The sequence below is a fragment of the Notechis scutatus genome, chromosome Z (genome assembly GCF_049901735.1).
Source record: "Notechis scutatus isolate UNSWTSFEM ecotype Mainland chromosome Z, rNotScu1.2, whole genome shotgun sequence".
NCBI lineage: Eukaryota > Metazoa > Chordata > Lepidosauria > Squamata > Elapidae > Notechis > Notechis scutatus.
The window spans coordinates 63855720-63873487 of NC_142025.1; the positions used below are offsets into that span (position 1 = coordinate 63855720).

General features: G+C 40.2%; 1 protein-coding gene across 3 annotated transcripts; it reads right to left on the minus strand.

Annotated features, from left to right (window-relative positions):
- Positions 1-2956: 2956 nt before the first annotated feature.
- Positions 2957-13504, minus strand: LSM5 (LSM5 homolog, U6 small nuclear RNA and mRNA degradation associated). 3 transcript variants are annotated; one of them, XM_087947928.1, is made up of 7 exons: positions 13373-13504; positions 13144-13205; positions 11169-11271; positions 9381-9476; positions 8153-8180; positions 5343-5415; positions 2957-3235 (listed from the first exon to the last, which is right to left on the minus strand). In XM_087947928.1, exons 3-7 carry the CDS (start codon positions 11212-11214, stop codon positions 3203-3205), a joined length of 276 nt encoding a protein of 91 aa, XP_087804054.1. In that variant the 5' UTR covers positions 11215-11271; positions 13144-13205; positions 13373-13504; the 3' UTR covers positions 2957-3202. The 3 variants fall into 3 exon arrangements, with proteins under 3 accessions (XP_087804054.1, XP_087804053.1, XP_087804055.1); XM_087947927.1 differs by having other exon boundaries at positions 11169-11391; XM_087947929.1 differs by lacking the exon at positions 11169-11271.
- Positions 13505-17768: the final 4264 nt, after the last annotated feature.

Sequence of the window (17768 nt, forward strand, 5' to 3'; positions counted from 1 at the left end):
CAGTTGAGAAGCAGCAGGAACAGAGCCCTGGAGTCAGCTGTGAAGTGGCTTTGCCAGTGGTGGTAGCAACCAGGTTTGCGATCAGTGGAGATGCGTTGGAGTTCTTCTGAATGTTCCCTGGATCTGCAGTCCTTGCGCGGCAGTGCCGAAGCCTCGACGCTGTAGGAGAGCAGATCCCCACTCTCCTGGAAACAGAGCTCTACCGCAGCCCCAGGAGTTGGATTTTAAAATTATTTGCTGTCTCCTTAGTTCAAACTTTCTTTTATCTGGCTTAAAGCACTTCTTCCAGAGACTATGCTCTCAGACAAGAAGCTGAGCCAAAAGATGGACGAGCCAGCCAAGGGTTGGCTTTTTTATAGTGGCAGACTCAGCTCTATGATGTCAGAAGGAGGAGCTTAACCCATTCCTGGACTCTCAAGGCAGCGTAGATGAGAAGGGCAAAGGTGGTGAATGGAGACTTGCTCCATATTCCAGAGTTGGAGTGATGCACCCCTCTACTTGCCTCTTCTTCCGCTCTTATTGGTGCTGCGTGCACCTCAGCTGCTCGGGGAGACACACAACTTCCTCTCCACCCTGAGACACTGGCTGGGCCAGCTGCAGCCAATGCTCCATGTAATAATAATCTCCAGAAGGAGGGGACACTGTCTCCTCCAATGTGAAGCATGCTAAATCTAAGTGAGCTGTGCAAGGCGCTGCAAAAACAGTGAGCAGGACATGGAGGGGTGAGAGTAATATGGGGAGACATGTGACTTTCTCTCTGTCCCGAGACACTGACTGGGCCAGCTGCAGTTGACATCACTGCTCTCACTGCCTCCGTGGCCTGTTCGCTGTCCTTGCAGCACCTTCCAAGCAGAGTTAAATTTAGTGTGCTTCATAATGGGGGAGATGGCGTGTCCTCCTCCTCCTGGAGCCCATTATGATGTAGAACATTGGCTGCAGATGGCCCAGTGTCTTGGGTTGGAGAGAAAGTCACACATCTCTCCAAGTGACCGAGGTACACACAGCACCAACAAGGGCTGGAAGAAGAGGCAAGTAGAGGAGCACTTAGCTCCTGCTCTGGAATATGGGATGAGTCTCCATCTATTGCCATTGCTCTTATCTTCTCAGGAAAGAGTTGGAAAGTAGGGTGATGGGCGGGGCCAGCCAGTGGTGGGATCAACCGACAGGGAGCTGCAGGAGAAGGCCCAAAGGTCTGCATGTGGCTCTGGAGCCGCAGGTTGCTGACCTCCGGGCTAAGATTTCCACACACACCAGTTCTTTCCTTTTATTTATATAACTATAGATTTGTCAGGTGATTGTTTAAACAGGGAGCAAAATCAGGGAGGAAAGCCTTGAAGGGATGTTCAGAGAATTACCGTGTTTCTCATATAATAAGGCCGGGTCTTATTTATTTTTTTTGAGCCCCGAAAAAAGGGCTAGGCCTTCTTCTCGGGGGGTGACTTAATTCCCCTCCTTGCATCTTCGGGCGGGCGGGCGGCGATGGCTTGGATGTTGACCTCGGCGTTGGTGGGGCATTTCATATCGGGGTCAACGCAGGCAGCACCATATCTGGGTGTGCAACAAAAGTACTTCCTAACGGCAAGCCCCCCACACCATTCCCCCCATTTCACATGTTTTAATATAGGCCTTAATTTGGGGGGAGGGGCTTAATTTCATTTCATGCCTATAAAACATGCTGGGACTTCCTATTGGGGGAGGCCATATTGTTGGAGAAACAGGGTACTAGGCATGAAACAAATACACACATGAAAATTTGATGATAAAAATGTACTATCTATGTACATTTTTGTCTATGGTACAATAAAAGTGTTAATAGCTCGATTAGTAAGGCTTTGCAGTTCTTTGGATACAAAGGAGAGCAGATGCTTTAGAGCAGGGATCCCCAATCCTCAGGTCATGGCACACTACTGGGCTGTGGCTCATTTGGAACCAGATCATGGAAGCAGTGGATGAGGAGCATGCATGTGTGAAGTCCAGCACTTGTAGAAAGGCAGCTGTGCATGCCATTTGCGCAGAACCATCCATTCTCCCTCTCCACCAGTCTGCAAAGCTGGAAAGGCTGAGAAATGCTGTTTTAGAGTATGTAAGGGAGCTCTAGAGCATTTATCAGCAACTCCTTAAAGCAGCTGCATCTTTTCCCAGAATCATGCAGATACAGCACATTTTCTGGAAAAATATCTTTGGATCTAAAGAACAATCTGTACATGCCCCGTGTAATGCAAAGCAACTTGAAATTTGAAAGGCTGAACATCCTTATTACATTCTTTTATAAATTGAAGCAAGTACTATAGATCTCACTTAACAATTCCTGTCAGTAGCCATTTAAAGTTATGATGGTACTGAAAAAATAATGACAAATCCTCATAGTTATGACCGTCAGTGTCCCACAGTCATATGATCACCATTTGAATGCTTTACAACCAGCTCCCAACAAGCAAAGTCAATGGAGAAGCTGGCAGTCAAAATGCAAGTTGTGGTCACATTATGTTTTGCTTAGTGACTCATAATGACTTAAGAAACAATCTGAAAGCAATGTGTTAAATTTGCAATAGTCATATGTCACTTAGCAATCTCAGAATTTAATAACAACAACTATGGTTGTTAAATGAGGATTACCTGATCAGTCTTCTGGGCTAGTGCTCTAGATCAAAATCTCTCTTTCATTTATTATTTCCTCAAATAACAATTTATGTTTTCATTCAAGGAGAAAAGAACCATATCTTTTGAGTACAAAAATTAATTAAAGGGAAACTCATAAGAGAAATAAAATAAGCTTTTGGAATCACAATTTTATTATTTTATGTATTTAATGGTATATTTTCTATTATTTAAAATACTAATCCTTCACCCTCAAATCCCTATTTATAACTCTGTAATCCCTTAATTTGAAGTAGAAATGCTTGAAACAACTACATCTACTTGATTCCAAGCTCTTACATAAACCACATACTAATCAGAATAAAAAAAACATTTTATTTTCTTGCCCTTAATAGCAAATTAATTTTGTTTTTACAACAGTCATGATTTTAATGTACAAAACTATTATTAAAGATGCTGCATCCTTGAAAAAGAAACTATGTTATATTTAAATATCACTATGACATGTAAGAACAGAAATTTAACAAATTTCAGAACATATTCTAGCAATATGTTTCAAACAGAATATGCAACAAAACTTCTTGCAGTGATGTCAAATGAATATTTATACTTCTGGTCCTTCTCCTCCAGGAACCAACTGTTTGGAGAAAAAAGAAGTAAGATTTTGTTTTGGAAGGGAGATAAAAATAAATATAAAATAAATATAAATCCTGCAGTCTCTCACCACTGCTGTGCAAACCCCAGCACGGGCTATGCCTTCTCCCTTCCAAAACTCACTTGACCTGCTATTGAAACACCTCCTGGTTCTTTTCCAGAGAGAGTGGCTCTTCTCTACATTTCTCTGCCTTCACTGTAGTGCAAGGGGCGGTGGGCAAGTCCCACTTTACTTTTTCGACGTGCTCGCCGCTCACTTACAGCAACTGGGACTGCTGCAGGCGGCACTGGAAGCAGGTATAGGCAAAGACACAGGGCTGCTCACTCGTGTCCAGCAGACACTGCAAGCGCATTTTAGACAGCTGCTGCAAGCACATTTCAAGAAAGAGCTGGGAAGCATTTCAATTTTGGCGACAGGTCAAGCTGGTGTTTTTTTTCAGATCAGCATGTTTTGGAAGGGAGAAGGCTTCCATATTGCCCAGGATGTGATCTGAATAACACCTGGCTTGATCTGCTACTATATTAAATGCTTCCCTGAAAAGGGAACAAATGGGAAGGACACCCAGACTCGCAGCACTTTGTTTTGATTCAGGTGTTGCTGCTAGCTTGGAACAGCTTTTACATTTATATGCCATGTCTCCTGAGAGGTCTCGTGGAGAGGCAGGATAGCCCCTTGTCCTTAGCTTCTTCCTCAGCTTTCTTCTGTGCCAGCCCAGCCTAGCTCTCCATCCAGCAGCTAAGGATGAGGGGCTTGCCCCCCTCTCCATGAGGCTTCTAAGGGGCTTATCCACCTCTCCAAAAGACCTCTAAAGAGACAGGGTATGTGAATCAAAACAAAGAATCGCAAGTCCAGGCATCCTTTCTGCTTGTTCCCCCCCTCTCTCATCCTCTTTCAAAATTGGGGAGGGGAAGGGCCATAAAGGAGATGCTGGCAAGACACTCCCAGGGAGATGAAAAAACAGCCCTGCTGCCACAGCCCAGGCAATGCTGCTAACTTGGAAGGGGCGGCTTTTACATTTGCATGCTGTGTCTCCCGAGAGTTCTCATGGAGAGGCAGGTGAGCCCTTCGTCCTTAGCTGCATGGCTATTCCCCCCCTTTTTCTCTTTTGCTTCAGCTCAACCTAGGCTCCATATCCCACCGAGGAGGGAGGCCAGGTTTAAAGGTGGGGTCGGGATAAATCTGCAAAAAACAGACCCTTTGGCTCTGGGTTTCCGCAGGGCTGGGGAACAATGGCAAAGAGGCAGCCCTCGAGTGACCGCTCTTCCTTTCCCTCCTTCTCCTTCCCCTTGCTTCTGAGGTGAGGGATGAAAAGCTCCATCGTTCCCAGCCACCATCCCATTGTCTGTCTTTATGGAGTGTGCTGCAGAGCTGGAGCATCAGGTTGGATGGTGGGGGCAGAGCGTGCAGGGGCCGTGGCATGATGCCATCCCTGTCCCGCCATCTGCCTTGCCTCGCAGCAACAGCACCAACAAGTAAAGAGGTGCAGGGTGGGTGGGAAGGCATGTCCGGTGGGCTGCATCATGTGCCTCCCTCACACACCCCCGCCGGTGTTGCCGCTGTGAGGCAAAGTAAGTGGTGGGGCAATAATGGTGCCATGCTGCGGCGCCTGCACTCTCAGCCCCCATAATCCAACCTTGTCCTCTAGGTCTGCCACACTCTCCACAAAGATAGATGGTGGGACAGATGGCATGCCTCCCTCCTCGCACCTTTGCATGGAGGGACTGGGCTTGCGCAGGCTTCAGCTGCTTCTGGACACCATTGACCCACACACACGTGCTCTTTGCCTCTTTGTTGGCCACGCTCACCTCCCTACCCCTGCTAATGATGTTCTAAACTAGGGCTTATTTTTTGGATTGGGCTTATTTTGAGGGAAAACACAATAATAGAATTTTACCTCCCTGAAGCAGGAATCCTGAACAATGCCAACATTCATTCTTGCTCCAACTTGTTGTATCAACATACTCTAATTTTTCTAATGGTATTATTTTCCAAATGTTGTTCATAACAATAAAAATACCAGTCTTCCATGAGCCGTTTGAACTGATAAGTAACAATTTAAGGAAGAAACTACAGAACACAAATTATTTACCATAGTTATATTGTTTCCATTCAGCAGAATCTGATCCAGCTTTGTGATTCTTCTTCCTTCAGGTGTTATTTCACTGTTGAGCATGATTGAAACAAAGAATATGTTAACAAAAAAAGAAAACTATTAGGATTGTTTTATTAAGATATGCTTCATCAAAAGTTTAGCTTTTTAATGAAAAATTTAATGGTCCTTTTCTAAGAACAGGCTGAATTAATACAATTCCAGCCTTATTAACTCTGGCATGCATTATGCAGTATTTTACCTGCCACACAAATATATCTATTTGATCTAAGTGGAAAGACTCAATGAAGCAGCTATTTCCTATGTTAAAATCATCACTGTGTGCTGATGTTGGATATTCAGGCTCTCCTGTCTATTCTGTTTCACACAGTGAATTAAGACATAATATAATATCTTAGTGACTTTGTGTGATACATAGACACTTAGCCTGTTTAACATTGTTCATGGTTTGGCATATTATTAGGGGGTAATTTAACATATTTTATTGTCTGTACTTGATAAAAAAAATGTTTGGCTTAATACAATATGCAATGCAAGTCATGATTTTGCTTTCATGCTCACAGAACAATGTGGGAAGCAATCCTGCTGGAACAGTCCCAACACAGCAGTAATAAGATAAACCAAATAGGCCCATTGGAAGCGTTAGTAGTACACTTTCCTTTTTAACAAATACCAGTATTTTGAATGTATTTGCCAATTAATACTTTGTGCAAAAAGTCATCATAGAAAATACAATTATTAACATTACAGAAACAGAATAAATATTCCAGAGGAACCTAACAAACCTCCATTAAAATTAATCTCAGGAAAGAAGCATTAAAAAAAACTGTATTCCTGAAATAAATACATTAAATCATGATTATATAGGAAAGAAAAAAACCTAAACATAAGAAAAAAATTAAACCTTATATATTTAACCCATTTAGTTTGGTCAACTCAAGCAGTGAATATAACTAATATTCCTGCCTCCTGTTTTCCCACAGTAACAATCCTGTGAGGGGGCTAAGAGAGTGTGACTGACCCAAAGTCATTCAGACAGTTTTCATGCATAAGGGACACCTGGAAGTCAGAATCTCCTAGTGCTTAGGTCAATGTAATAAATATCTATATAGAATTACGTCAAGAATTAAGCTTATAATTAAATCACACAGCAATATACTGTGCTATCATTAGAACCCAAAGACTGTAAAAATAGTGAACTTCTAACTTGGATTAATTCCTTAAAATCAGAAGACTTTCTGTCCAGTTACATATTTTATATTCCAGGATTGTCATATTTCTTAATTTTAAAATGTATTTTTTTTACTTAATAGCAGTGTATAAAAGAACAAATTAAACAAGAATTATTGGGATAAATAAAATAAACAGAAAAAGCACTATTAACAAAAAAGTTCAATAGTTTATATTTTTCATATTTTACAAAAGTTGACATATTTGTGACTTGCGATTAACATATTAAGCATAATCTGCACTTGCTTATATTTAAACTTGATAAAAGTGTGATCCTTAAATTTACAAGTTTATTATTCTATATTTATTAGTATTTTTTCTAATAAAACAACTGAGACCCAATCAATTAAGAAATATCCAATCCTGAGCAATAATTAGTTTTTCTACAAAAAAAAATATGTTGTTATATTAACATATAATTACCTTTACCTTTGTGCCGGAACAGTACTAATTTATCAGATACCCACCATATATGTTAAAAATGATTTCTCTTTTCTACAGCCACTCTTAACGTTTTAAATAATGTATGAAGTATATACAGTATGCTTGCTGTGGTCCGCTGGCAGCCTGCAGAGACAGCAGCAGAATCGGAAGGTGGGGACGAACATGGGCAAGTCCGGGAGTCTGGGGAGGATTCGGACGATGGTCCTACGTCCGATACAGAGATGGGGACAGAGCCATCTGGGAGTTATGTGCTGACTCCGGAGCCTCCAGAATCTGACTATACACCGAATGTAGTCCCGCCCACCCGCCAGCCCCCACCCTTTGGCCTCTGCCTCCCAGCAATTTGCCTCCTTGCAGAAAACAGCAAATAGCCAGTTTCAGCTTCAGTACAGTCTGATTAGCACAAGTAGCTGATGTCGGTTGGTTCAGGCTCCCAACCATCAACTGTTTCAGGCTGCAGGGACTGCCATTGCCTATTGCAGTCTCCATGTGCCCCATTTTTGGCCTACGCATCCCCTTTTTGGCCTCCCGCACCCCATTTTCCGCCCATTCCGATTCCTGTTGTCTGGAACAGTGGAAAATGGGGCACACAGAGGCCAAAAATGGGGTGCCCGGAGGTGGCAATAGGCAATGGCAATCCCTGCAGCCTGAAACAGCTGGTCGGGAGGCCGATCCAACCGACAATCAGTTGCTTGTACTAATCAGGCTATGCTGAAGCTGAAACTGGCTGTTTGCTGCAAGGAGGCAAATTGCTGGGTGACAGAGGCATATATTTTTTTTCTATTGTTTTCCTCCCTCCGCAAAAGTTAGGTGAGTCTTATACTTCGGAGCTTCTTATACTTGAAAAAATATGGTATGTAAACTTTTAAATAGAGAAAATATTACGCACTACTTTTTAAAATATGTATGAAAACATAATTAGAACATGCTATTCAAAATAATTCTCAATACCGAAAGTTTATTAGCTAATAAATATATTGTATCAAAGAAATTAAAATCTACGATATTAGAGAAATAAAAGGGCAACTTTAGAAAAGAGCAAAAGTAGACAATTGCTGATCCAAAAAACAAACACAAAATCTGTTGAAGTTATAAGCCAGAGAAGCAATACTTACAATTCAGTGACATCTTCTAATACCATGTCTGGAATTTGTTGTTAAGAAAAATATTATAATAAGTCACCACAAAAGTATTAACTTTTCTGCAAAATAAATTAAATTATTTTTATAATATCAAAAATATTAACTTAAATTTTGAAGCCTTGACAGCCTTTCAGCTGCTCAGTATATACAGTATTCAGTCATGGCCTTGAAATATTTTATATATTCTGTTAACTTTATAGATATTCCTGGACTTACAATTGTTCATTCAGCGCCCGTTCAAAATTATGATGGTGCTGATGAAGGGACCTACTACCTCTATCTAAAGTTCTAACAGCTGCACTGTCCCCACTCTCATGACTAGGAAAACACTGCAACTCCCCCTTCCCCATTATGGGCCAGAATGCCTTACCCAGTTGGTGCTGTGCAGAAATCTGCTGCAGGCCACAAATCCTTGGCCAGCTAGGTCACTGTTGCATGGACTTCCTCTTCCCACCCCAAGGCCTCAGCCTTCTTTCTTCCCACCATGCCTGGATTACTTACTTTCCTTGCAGCTGTTGACAGACATAACCAGCCTATTTAAGGCACAGCCAGCTAGAAAGCTCACAATTGGCTAGAAAGCTCACAATTGGCTAGAAACAGCAGGCTAACTTTCTGTTCCTGGCCAGCCTTGAGAAACATTGCCTCTCTAACCTTGATGAAGCCTGCCTTGTTCTTGCTGGCCAGCATTGGCTAGGCGAACCTGTCAGCAGCTGCAGAAGAGAAAGATAAACCTGGAAGTGATGGGGCAGGGAGAAGGAATCCTGGGAGTGTTGGGGGTTGGAGAGGGGGAGGCCATGCACTGGTGGCCTAGCCAGTTGAGTCCTCTCAACTCATATTTCCATGTGCTGGTGGGTTATGGGCTTCCCCCATTCCTTAAGGTATCCATGCATGGTCACTTGAATACTACAATGGAGAGAACTGGCATTATGATCATTGAGCTAGGTGATTATATAGGTGTCTTGCTTAATGACCACAGCAACTTACAATCAAAATTCCAGACTTATTTGTGGCCTTATGTCAAGGACTGCCTGCGTACAGAACTTCCAAAACATAAGAATTTCTCACAAAAACTAAATACTCAACAGATATTTGCAGATTATTTCATCTTAATTTACAAAAACTCTTTTCTAGAGAAACAACAGTTGAAAAAAACAATTTTAAAAAGTAGAGAAAAGCTCCCAAATAGGTATAGAAAGGATACTGACAAAATCATCAAATCCTAGGAGCGTGCCAACAATTTCTTTATCACTTTTCATTACAATGTGAATACGAGAGCCTATACACTTGTCCACCAGTTCTGTTGCATAGAAAAACAGATATTAATATTTTAAAAGAAATATTATATCCCAGATAGTTTACATTCAAAACACTGCATTTAAAATTTCTACATCTTGCTACATCAACTTTTAATATAAATGCTATTATTATACAGTGGAACCTCAGGTCACAAACGCTTATGTTCGCGACCAAATTGGGCGATGACCAAAAATGTGAGAAAATTTTTGCTTCTGTTTGTGAACAGATCTTCAGGTGCCGATCAGTACAGCCACGGTGATTTTCCCTGCATGGCGATTTGCCCTTCCGCACATGTGCAAAACTGCACGCATGTACGCAGTCTCGCTTCTGTTCGCGACCAAATCGGGTTTTGACCAAAGTCCTGGAATGGATTACGGTCGTGACCCAAGGTATGCACTTATACCTTGATGTATTTTCTGGTTGTCCGGGAAAGAATGGATTTAAAACCAAAAAAATAAATTTCTTCTCTACCAATCCTCTACTGGGAAGCTATTATATATTGAAGAAATACGTTTATAGTGTTCTACTGTTTCCCTTTTAAAGGTTGCAAAAAGTTGGTTATCAAAGAACCAGTGCTTCAGGCATCAGCTAGAGCTTCAGTTGCTTTGTTTTTTTCCAACAGAAAAAGACAAAAGGAATGCCAAAAATGGTTCATAGGGAAAATCTCCTTCAAAATGTTCAAAGCAGTTTAATGTGGGTCCCTTTTAGGAGCTGGATGAACCTAGACAGTATACTTTCAAAATGGAGTTGTGACTTTAGTCATAACCAATCCAGCTTCCCTGACCCAAATCCTGATTTAGAATAGGACAGTTATAACACTCTATTTTCCTTACCCACACTATTCATCTTAAAATCCACTCAGGTACAAAATGTTGTTAAACATTATTCCATGAAACCGAACAACACAATTATCACTCTTGTTCCAATTATTCTTTCAAATCTTATCTTTCTCACATATCACTATATTGAATATCAAGAGATTTTGCAAAAGGAAGAAAGGTTATAACTTCAAGCACAAGTTTATGAATAAACTTGTACCCCATCCAATTGGAATCTCTTTTATATTTCAAAATGCTTTATTGTGTATGCTTATAATATAAAATGCAGTATCTTATATTTGCAAAATGCTTCCCATTAAGTATCTTCAAATACAAAACTTGCTTTCAAACCTTTACACTATGCCTGCAGGGGAGAAAGCAATTAATTGTCACCTATAATATAAACCGTCCTCTATTGCTAGAGGCTCTTGAGCCTCATCTGCCTCAAACCTTAGAATGAAAATAGCAGAACGGGAGAACGATTCTTTTTATCTGTGCAGTTTTTTACTTTACTTTCACTGATATACCATCCCATTCTACCAACAGCCTGATACAATCCAAATATTTCTTTTTCGTTCTATCTCTTGCTTAGAAACCACTTCAATTTCAGCAGCTTTGACCAACTTGGAGCCCTTCTGACGCGTTACTGCGAGAATAGTCAACATTAGGCCCATTGGCGGGAGTTACGGAAGGCTGGATCCTAATAAGGGGACCCATGCCCATGAAAAGCAGTGCTCCTCTGCTTTCAATCCCGCATCACAAGCTGGACTTTTTCTACACCCTCTGTCATTTGCAAAAGGTACTCAGGCAAGCCTACTCGAATCTTCCGATTTGCACACCGCGCCACCCATACACGCGGACATGATTTTCATTACCAAGCGGCAAAAGCTGGGACGGATTGGTAGTCACGTTGGCCGCCATTCTTCAAGAAGATGTAGCCAATCAGCTCCGCTTCCAATTATTGGCGTTGTTGCGAGGCTATTGGTCGAAACGGGGAAGCGGGAGACAGTGAAGCAGACACTAGAAGTCGAAGAGGAATAATCGAGCATCCAGCGCGAGGAAAGGCACAGGAATCCCCGCGACAAACTCGTTGAATAGCTATCAATGCCCATTGCATAAAATAAAAGATACAGGCTTTAAACATAGATGAAATTTACATCGCGGAAATGAGTAATTGTTTTATGCCTGTTATTTGGGAAATAATAATAGAGGGATAGAAAATGGCTGCTGATTCAAATCCAAAAGTTACGGGGGGCGGGGAATCTGGCGAGTATATTTATATTATAGACCACGCCGGAGAAGTGTAATTTCAGAACATATTCTAATGCCAAAAGAATGAACATGTTTATAATTTGTATTATTATTCCTGACTACTGCTTGCTAGCTGTACTTCACGAAGTCGGCATCCAACTAGAAATTCTACGTAAATTTTGGCTTAAAAGAAAGTTTTGCGGGGGAGGGGGTTTCTTCAACAGGCAATAAGTAATACTTGCCCTGGAGGAATTGTTAATATGCCCATGTTAGCCACTGTGCCCTTCTAGCATCACCTTTTTGAAGTATTTGCATCATTCTGCATAATGCATTTCTATCTCACATAGCTCCTGTTTTAGAACAGTATTCTGCATTTATCCCTCATTTCTTGTCCGTTTTCGTATCTCAACTCGTTGACTTCTTGGCATATCTCCCATACTCCCATGGGATCTTTTATCTTCTTATCTCGTTCTTGTTTAATCTAAGTATTTCTTCTATTCCTTTCCCTTCTTCATTCTTTTGAACCTTCAATACACCTTTCAATGATCTTTTCCTCACTTAAGAGGTGTCTTTCTGTGTATCTCCTAACCTTTAATCTCTTAAAAGTATAATTCACCATTTCTGTTTCAGCTTTGACTGTCTCTTCTTTTTTATCTTTTTGTATCATTTATCATTTTCCCTCCCCTGTCCTTTCTTCTGGTCTTTCTATTTTATTTTCTGTTTCCTGAGTTTCATGTTTGTTGTTTAATGTCTTTTGGTCATAGTTTTCTGGTCTCATAACTACATCATGTATCAATTTTTTTATCCCCCTATGGTTCCTTGTCATCATTTCCTGCGTACCTTGGAGGGTCAATAATATTTCTTTTAGTAAGATATTTATTTCTCCTTGCAGTCTCATTTTAATTTATTTTAATAAATTTAAAATTTTACTCAGTAATCTGTCAGAATCCCAATATCCTAGTTATGTCTCACCAAGATAGCCAATATTAGAGCAGTTCAGACAATCACTCCATTAATTAGTCCCTTAACAGTGTAGGAAGGGAACATAAAGAGACACACAAACCATAAGGAAAACTTTTAATCCCAGAGATAAATACAGTAGGAATGGCCAGGAAAAACACAGATCACAGTCAAGTGCTATCACAAGAAGCTGCTGCTCCAAACATTGAGATCAGGAAGTAACCTCAAAGTCAGCACAAACACATTAGAATGAGGAACATTGAAACCCCTTATAGAAACTAATAGCCCAGAAGGGAAAAGATAGAAATAGAGTAATTAAAAGATTCCAAAATAGGAAAACATAAAGAAATACAAAACACCTAAGGCAACAGACCACGACAACAAAGGAAAGCAAAGAGGGAGACACCCAAGATCGATCACGAACACCATACCAGATTCAAAAGACACAGGACAGATAAGATTAAATTAGAAATCCAATCAAGCCCTAGCAAGCACTCCCCGTCAGCCTTCCGAATAATCCCAAATAAGGAATAAATCCATTAAGCACAGGAATCACACAAGGCACAAACCATTAAACGTAATAGAAACACAAAAGCTATTCTTAAGGGGGAAAGGGTATAAAAACATCCAGTTACTCACAGTCAGATTGTTAGCCCAGGAATGTGTGTCCTCGCTGCCACTCATGCCACTTGTACCCCTTCCTGCAATAAATAAAGGAGGCCTTGCTTTCAGCAGCTGTTTCCATCTCAATTTCTAGACCGTGCCGGCAACGCTTTCCAGCGAGAAATTCAAACCCAGCGGAGATTTCACATTAAATTCAATAATAGTCTCCACTTTGTTTCATAATTCCAAACTGTTTCACACTCACACATTGTCCAACCTATTTATAATCCCCAAGGTTCTAATGAATGTCTTCACAGTCTGTCTCCAAGCACCAAGTATAATCAGTTGCAGGTATTTAGTGTAGTCCAGCCAATCTATCCTGCTCATAACAATTTTCACTTCATCCACTTTTTCCAGCTTTATATTGCCTTTCAGGGCCAGCAGGTGTCACTTACTTTTTTTCTCTGTGGTGTTGAATAGCTTTACATCATCAGCGAAGAGAACACTGTTGCTGTTAATATGATCACAGAGGTCATTTATGTAGAGTATGAAAAGAGTTGGTCCTAGAACACTGCCTTGGGAGACACCACTGTTGACAGGTACAGAATTTGATAGCGTGCTCCCAATTTTGACCGTTTGTTGTCTGTTTGACAGGAATGTTTCTATCCAGTTATGCAGGTGTCCAGAGATACCATAAGATTTCAGCTTTAGGAGTAGTTTGTCGTGTATCACTGAATCAAAGGCTTTACAGAGGTCTATGTAGATTGCGTCTATTGCTTTGCTCTGATCGAGTTGTGTAGTCCATAAATTTTTGCGGTGTAAGAGTTGCAGATTACAGGATAGTTTTTTTCTGAAGCTAAATTGTTTATTAGAGATTAGGTTGTTTGTCTCTAAGTGGAGGATAATGGATTGGTTAATGACTTTACAGGTGATGCAGCATAAAGAGATTGGTCTGTAATTTTCAACTAGACTGGGGTCTCCCTTTTTGAAGATGGGGATGACCATGGTTTGTGACCATAGTTTTGGCAAGGAGCTGGTCCTGAAAGATTTTTCAAAGATTATGCTTAGAGGTTCGGCTATGGCAGTGGATAGCTTTTTTAAGTAGGCACATATTCTGTCCAGTCCAATAGATAGATATGGTTTTAGATTGCGTAGTGCTTTTTCAACATTGTCTTCTGTAAAATCGATATGTATTAGATCATTGTAGTTGTCTGTGGTTTGACTAGGTAATACTGGGCATGATCCATTGCTGTTTACAAATACTAAGCCAAAGAATGTATTAAAGAGGTTGGCTTTAATGGTGTCATTGTTGCAGTCTTTACCATTTGGTCCTTTCAGGGGTGGGATGGACCTTGAGGGCTGTGAAAATATTTACAGACCCCTCACATCTCGGACACAAACTGTTTCAACTCCTTCCCTCAAAACGACGCTATAGAGCACTGCACACCAGAACAACTAGACACAAGAACAGTTTTTTCCCAAAAGCCATCACTCTGCTAAACAAATAATTCCCTCAACACTGTTCAACTATTTACAAAGTGTACACTACTATTGCTGTTAATCTTCTCATCACTCCTTATCACCCATCCCCTCCCATTTGTGATTGTAGGACTGTAACTTTGTTGCTTGTATCCTTATGATTTATATTGACTGTCTCCTAGTATGATTTGATTGTTGATTGTACCATATGACTATCATTAAGTGTTGTACGTTTTGATTCTTGATTCTTAACGAATGTACCTTTTCTTTATGTATACTGAGAGTATTTACACCAAGACAAATTCCTTGTGTGTCCAAGCACACTTGGCCAATAAAGTATTCTATTCTATTCTATTCTATTCTATTCTATTCTATTCTATTCTATTCTATTCTATTCTATTCGAGTCTTTTAGTTTGTTGTTTACAAAATTGTAGAAAGCACAGGTGGAATTGGTGCGTAGAAGGTTTTCCTCTTGTTTAATGTGATAATTGGTGCATTCAGCCTTTATCTGGTGGCATAAATTTTTATATCGGCTTTTGAAGTTGGCAATGTGACCAGATTTGTTTTTCTGTCAAAGTGATTTCTTTTTGGATTGAAGCTTCCTTACTGTTATGGGTAATTTGTTTTTTCTGGTTTTAGGAGTTGTTATTGGTACATATAGTTTGATGACTATTTTGACTTCAAGTAAAAATATGTTGTAATGGTCTTCTACAGTATTGCATGTTCCACTCCGTCTCCATTGATAAGCAAGTGCTGGATGTCTGATCTGTTTCTTCTATAGTCCACTATAAGCTCCTTGGTCTTACTGATGTTGAGCACCGAGTTAATTGCTAATCCGGACTCCAGGAGTGATAGAAGCAGAGGTATATTAAAGCCAGGAGTGAATGCTCAATACAAATCTGAGTCTACACAGTAAAAATATAAACTGTTTGAATTTACCAGTGCAAGACGTGCCTCTTTCTCTTAAAAGCAACAAACTTTGAAAGTGTATCCAGTTAACTAGGAGGGGCCCAGAAATCTCATTCATCAAGGGAAAACAAAAACAAATAGTTTCCTGTGAGCTGTTCAATCTTTCCTTCACTCGGATAAAAACCCTTGGAACATTGTGTTACAACTTCCTGTTTACAGAGTAATAGCATCTGCTATTCAAAGAGCGATAAATTCCTCTCATTCAGCTGCTAGTAAAACAATTAACCCGTTCCTTGCAGACTCTTAATACTACCTCATTACCTCAAAACTTACAACTTTTCTACCTCATCACCTATATCAACGATTAGATAATCAATTTCTATAAAATATTTTATTAATGGTTTAATTGATTTATTGTTTTTAATTGATTAGTGTGATTAGAGTGTTTAGTGCAAATAGTGTGATTACTGACTAGTTTAAAAGATCAAAATTCATGTAATTTAATTGAATAGCAAAATCATTGATTTAGTGAATTTAAATGAACAGTGTGATTAATGATTAGTGTAATTAATTGATTAGTGATTAGAGTAATTAATTGATCAGGCTGATTGTTGCTCAGGAATATTATCTGACATGAGAGATTACTGCAATTGATTGTTTGATGTAATATTGGCTATATAGATTACCCAAAATTGTTCCTTTAATTAATTCAATCAACGTACTATTTTAACAATCCTACCATGCCAAAAAGAAAATCCTACGGCAAACCACAACCTAAAGAGAAGATAATCCCCACCAATGAACCACAAGACTCCTGCACATGCCTTAAATGCTACAAAAATCTAAAGGATAATGAAAACTCCATCAAATGTTCTCTGTGTAAAAATACGCTCATCATGACTGCTTGGGATTACCTGAGCAAATGATTCAATACCTAAAATCATCCAATGAGTTTCCATATTTCTGCAAATCATGCAGACCCAAACTGGATCTGTCTGAAAGAGTTGATACCATCGAAACCATTGAAACATCCCTACCATCGAAACCATTAAAACATCCCTCAACACCATAGTAGCATCCCTGGACGCCGTAAAAGAAAGAATATCCAACCTTGAAAAAAAGACACAACGCAAAAAACCTGAACATCCAATAGCTACAAACCACATCTCTACCCAACAACCACAATCCAATCCAAAACCCAATCCACAAATAAACACAACCCAGACAAATATTAATATCCCAATCCTCATCAGAGAAGCCGTTGAGCGTGAACGGAAACGCCCAAACGCCATCTTATTTGGTCTAGAAGACATCAATGTCAATGATGACATCACAACTGTCCGAAACATCATCAGAGATTATCAAGCATCAACCATCTCCGCTGATGAAATACTTGACATTTCCGCATTGACCGAGAGCTCAAAAATAGAGATGGCTCTGTGGCCCCACGCTTGTGCAGGGTCATTTGCAAAAATGAATCAAGCAAACGTAAATTCATTTATACTATAAACTCACTCGCCAAAACCAACACCAACCATAAGAACCTCCGTTGCCGCCCTGACCTAACCATACAGCATCGTGCCCGCTCCCGTGTACTCCGCATCGAACTCAAAAACCGTCTAGACAATGGAGAGAAGGACCTGTACATTGACTACCATGCTGACTGTATCAAAAGTAAGCCACACAACCCAATACTCAGCTTTTACCCTCAACCACAACCCTATCTCAACCCATCCACCATCACCCAAGACTACGCACGCAGGCCCCCAACTACCTCAATTCCAACTACTGCCGGCCTTAAATGCAAACTACTCAATGCAAGAAGCCTCGTGAATAAAATACCTGAATTTCTCTTCCTCCTAAATATGGCTAACTTCGACATTATATTTGTCTGTGAAACATGGCTCAATGCATCTCTCCCGACTCCATTACCACAGTAAGAGACTATCATGTTTACCGATCAGATCGTGAAAATCGTCGAGGAGGTGGTGTTGCTATATTCTATAAAAAATCCTTACATCTAAAAAATATCCAAGTTACCCAGGAGCTTGCCCTTCCTGAAACCATCATCTGTGAACTATCCTTAAATATCACAATTCGATTCTTACTATGTTACAGAGCACCTGATTATGACATCGAACATGTAAACAAGCTAAATACATTACTAACATGGGCTGCATCCTGCCCATACCCTTTTATCCTTCTTGGTGATTTCAATCTACCTCATATTGACTGGACCCTAAATGATTGTACAACTGAAATCATACACACA

Bases quoted from the DNA above. Each gene is read 5' to 3' on its own strand.
- LSM5 (XM_087947928.1), bottom strand. From the start codon at position 11,214: ATGGCGGCCAACGTGACTACCAATCCGTCCCAGCTTTTGCCGCTTG. The intron at 8,181-9,380 runs GTATCCTTTCTA...AACAAATTCCAG, and splicing joins AGGATTTGATGATTTTGTCA to ACATGGTATTAGAAGATGTC. The intron at 3,236-5,342 runs GTAAATAATTTG...TTCTCCAAACAG, and splicing joins ATGGAAACAATATAACTATG to TTGGTTCCTGGAGGAGAAGG.